General features: G+C 41.5%; 1 protein-coding gene across 1 annotated transcript; it reads right to left on the bottom strand.

The window, feature by feature from the left end:
* Window positions 1–1,046, bottom strand: GPR17 (G protein-coupled receptor 17). Its single transcript, XM_018563491.1, has one exon. The coding sequence runs from the start codon at window positions 1,031–1,033 to the stop codon at window positions 14–16; it is 1,020 nt and encodes a 339-aa protein (XP_018418993.1). The 5' UTR covers window positions 1,034–1,046; the 3' UTR covers window positions 1–13.
* Between the last annotated feature and the right edge of the window lie 3,536 nt (window positions 1,047–4,582).

Genomic DNA, 4,582 nt, shown 5'->3' with positions numbered 1-4,582 from the left:
TCTTAATTTCCTGTTATACTTCTGTCTTGGCACTGAGTGAGCTGTCCTCTGTTCGGCCTTCCTCACGATTTTTTCCAGTGTCTCTCCTGCCCCGCCTGCATGGAAACTGAACAAGACTCTGACGGAACTTCTTAACAGCAAAGAAGTAAACCAATGGATCTAGGGCAGCATTGAGGGTGCTAAGGCAGGAAGTAAATCTGTTAGCCAACGCCAAACCTTGCCTTAAGTCACAAGAAGGTGGTATGTCTGTGCTCTCACCTCCAGGCATCAAAACATGATACAACGTACGACTCAGATGATAAGGAACAAAGCAGATCAGGAATATTGTTAAGACCAGTAGAACCATCTTCACGGCACGCTCTTTTGGTTTCCTGTCACCTCCTTTTCTAAGGCGCCTTAAAATAAGTCCATAGCAAATCACTGTGGCCAAGAAGGGGATGGCAAATGCTGCACAAAGAGAGGATAGTGCCCGCAAAGATGGTGTCTCCCGATACAATAAACGACAAACATTATCTTCCATTGATGCTCTCCGGCCTAATAGTAATGGGGCTGTAGCAAATGCAACAACAGCCCACAAGAAGCCACATGCAACATGAGCGTGTAAGGGCTTTCGGATCTTGACAGAGTTGAGAGGGTGGACAATTGCCAAGTACCTATCAATACTTATCCCTGCTAGGAAATAAAGACTGGCATACATGTTTAGGTAGAAAACAAAGCCAGACAGTCTACAAGCCAGTGAGCCAAAAGGCCAACTATTTCCTGAGAGATGGTAGAAGAGTCTGTTGGGAAGACTAAGAAGTAGGAAGAGGTCTGAAAGGGCAAGATGTAAGAGAAAGATGTCAGATGGTGATTTAGGTTGGCGATCTCGCACAAACAATGAGAGAGCTAGGATGTTTCCTAGACCTCCTACAGAAAGGCCCATCAGGTAGCAGACGGACAGAAGAGCATTCTCCAACCAAGTTTCCTGTACACATGGATCCACCAAAACCAATACAGAGGAATTTGTAAACATTTTGTTTTGTGAACCACTCATCTTCACCAACTTTTTTAAGCAAAACACTAGAAAAAAAAAAAAGAGGGACATTAATTAGTAGTGCTTGGCATTCATTTCAATTAGTTCTTAATTTTTATACATGTATTCATAACTGCATTGGGATCCCAATAAAGCTACCCATAGATATAGAGATAGATACATTTGGATTGCCTGGCCATGCATTGTTATGGCTTTAGGGGTGGGTAGAAAACATCTTCAGTACCAACCTTTCTTAGAGATAGCAATAGAAAAAAAAACTAGGGCTGGTACTGATTAAAATGTTCGTGTTCAATTAATCGATTTTTTTTTAAATCAATTGATCGACTAATTTCGATTAATTATAACGCACATACAGAGCCAACTACTTTTAGCTGATCTGCTTGCATTGCAACTCTGTATTAGTCAGTGGTAAATGTAATATAATATTATATATAACATTTATTCTAATTTGATAATTAGTGAACATCCACAAATACAGGAAACAGGGTTTATTTTTTTTCAATTTATACAGAACAATGTGGAGACGTGCTTGCAATCTACTCAAAGGAAGTCACCACAGTCCTCACCTGCTGCTAAAACAAATGCAGGGCAGAAATGAGTCAGTTAAAAGTCTGTGTGTAGCCACCAGCAGCGGTGTAACCACAAATCAACGAGGCCCCATAGCAAATGGTTTGATTGGGCTCCACTCAGTGATCCCACCCTGAGCTACTGACAGCTGTCACAGGTAGAGGCAGAGTTGCACATCTCAATCATCCAGCTACATATTTCAACCTTCTTTGCAACGCATCTTTGGAAAAGCTGCGTTTTGACACTGCCCCCCATAATACTTGCCTGTGCTGCTATGGCTATCCTTGTACGCCTGGCCACAGCTCCGTCGGCTAACGAAGGGAGGGGGGGGAGGAGTCCAGTGACGTCACAGACATCGACGTCACCGGACCCCTCCCCCTTCCCTTCGTTAGTTGACGGAGCCACTTGGGGAAGGGGGGAGGAGTCCGGTAACGTCGATGTCCGTGACTTCACCGGATCTCCGACGGGACTCCCGCAAGCCGGCGGAGAGGTGAGTTTTTTCATTAGCGATCAAAAGCATTTTAATCGAACAAATATTTTAACGATTAATCGCAGAATTAATCGTTAATTTCCACAGCCCCAAAAAAAACACATTCCTATTTTCCTTAAAATTTGTGTGCGCATTCAGAGGTATTTTATTGCATGATTTAGTCCTTAACGTACTACAGTATATCCCTGCATATGTGCGGCTAGCTGTAAAACATGTACTGTCAATGGGCCTTAGAGATCAGTTTAGGAAAAACCAAGCTTTATGAATGTAGTTAGTTGTTTATGTTGTATCGTGCAAGCCTTCCATTCACTACCCTGGATGGAATGGGCTGCAAACGTCTGAGACAGCTCTGCTCTCTTCAGTGGGTATTAAAATTGCTCATAAAGCCTTATTATCATGCAAAATGTCCACAGGCATAACACAAATGAACATGCATTTCCTTACAACTCATTGCTACGGATCTTAACAATGAGCTCATTATACAAATGTTCAGCCTGGAATGAAGGATTTCGGCATAGAACCAGTGAGCAGTTAATGTAACTAATTGTATGCCAATCACATTTTGTATGGTGTATTACAATTATCTAGAAATCATAGTACAGTCCAAACTTCCCATTATTTGTTATAATTCAATGTGGGTGTAAATCAGACCTTCCACCATGACCTGTTCCTGCAGGTAGACTCTCTTCTATTCTCTGCCTTGATGCTTACAGTCTCCCTGAGCTGGGATGCTGGAGTGGACCATGTTGGAGTTTCTGGAAAAAATAAGTGTGCCTGTGCCCAGAATATAGACTTAAACTATTTATATTTTCTTAGCAAGCACTAAATGAGCCCCTAACCGCTCTAGCTGCATTTAATGTGAAGCTTTTTATCCTCAAAGATCACAACAAAGGCTCTGAGGCCCCATTTACACTCATTAATCATGTGAACACGTGCAAAACACACATTGCACTTCCAATGCCATTCAATGTTAATGGCACCCCAAACATGGTAAGCTAGACTGTTCACAGCTCAAACAGCTGCATGAGCTTTTTTAATCACATTTGTCACGCTTAGGGCAGTCCACATAAATGAATCGGTTGCCCTACACGTCGAACGTGCAAAAATCAAAGCAAGTGTAAATGGGGGCTGAAGTTGGGATTCAGTCTATTTCGACCAGCTTAGAAATACCTGCTGGTTGTTGTCAGTAGAAGGAAGGCTGGAAAGATTCTGCTTTCATAGAAAAATAACGCGCTTGTGTTTTCTGTGAATTTGAAAAATAATTTCTTCCCATTGCTTATAGGTACAAAGGTGAATGAGGCCTTCTTTCAAAGTACTTTTACTGCTTGTTCAGAATATGCAAATACTTTATTGTGCACAATCTGGGCAAAGATTTACTTTAGGATATTATTTAACCCCTTCCCATCCAGCCATTGCAATTAAATGGCCAGACGGGTCACTCTTGAATGCGGGTGGGCATTTTAAAATGTCCTTTCCTGCTGAGCATTTTAAGCAGCCGGCAATGGCTGTTTACATACAACTGTTCAGGTGGCTATAGAGCTGCTCTATCACTTGTATGTTGCATGCAAGTGTTGTGCCCCCCCCCCTCCTCCTTGGGGACCGGCACGGCTGCTCTTTGAACTGAGATCAGCAGATGTCCACTGGCTGATCTCCCTCAATCTGTAAAGGCAGAAGTGATGTGTATTACATCACTTTTGCCTTCAGCCTGTCATTTCTCCGGCTCCTTTAGCCGGAGAAGAAGCTGGTGAAGCAGATGTGCTTCATCAGCTTCTTTGTATTAAATGTTTATAACATAACGTAGGGAAAACAGTTTATTTTTCAACATTTTCTGTACTTTTTTATATAGTTAAGAAATAAAAAACCCCAGTGGTGATTAAATAACACTAGATGAAAGCTCTATGTGTCCCCAAAAAAATTATATAAAATTCATTTCAGTACAGCGTTGCATGACGGAATAAATGTCAGTCAAAGTAACGCAGTGCTGAATACTGAAAAATGGCCTGGATGGGAAGGGGGTTTAACACTCCGGTCTTCAAGTGGTTAAATGAGGACATTGTAATACTGACTCTCCTGCCTGACTATACTGCATACCCTAGGATATGATATAGTAACTTTCTTGGACAAACAACACACAAACAATAATTGTTTGCAATGGTCAACATTTTAAAATGCAAAATGCTCCTGATCATATGTCTGTCTTTGTGATTCCAGTGTTTGGCATCTACTGGAATGGGTCATGCTTGAGGTTCTACATTCTTTTAAAAGCTTCTGGGTTAAACTGCTCACTATACAGGTCAAACTCGAATAATTAGAATATCGTGCAAAAGTAATTGCAGTAAGTGCTGCAAAAGGGGCCCAAACCAAGTACTGAGTACATATGCATGCTTGTACTTATCAGAGGTCCGATATTGTTCTATGTACAATCCTTGTTTTATTGATTGCATGTAATAATCTACTTTTTTGAGGTTGTGGATTTGGGGTTCTTGGGGTTT

This window comes from Nanorana parkeri, unplaced genomic scaffold (assembly GCF_000935625.1).
Source record: "Nanorana parkeri isolate BGI_ZX_2015 unplaced genomic scaffold, ASM93562v1 scaffold667, whole genome shotgun sequence".
NCBI classification, from domain to species: Eukaryota; Metazoa; Chordata; class Amphibia; order Anura; family Dicroglossidae; genus Nanorana; species Nanorana parkeri.
This window is presented reverse-complemented; position numbering and strand designations above follow the sequence as displayed.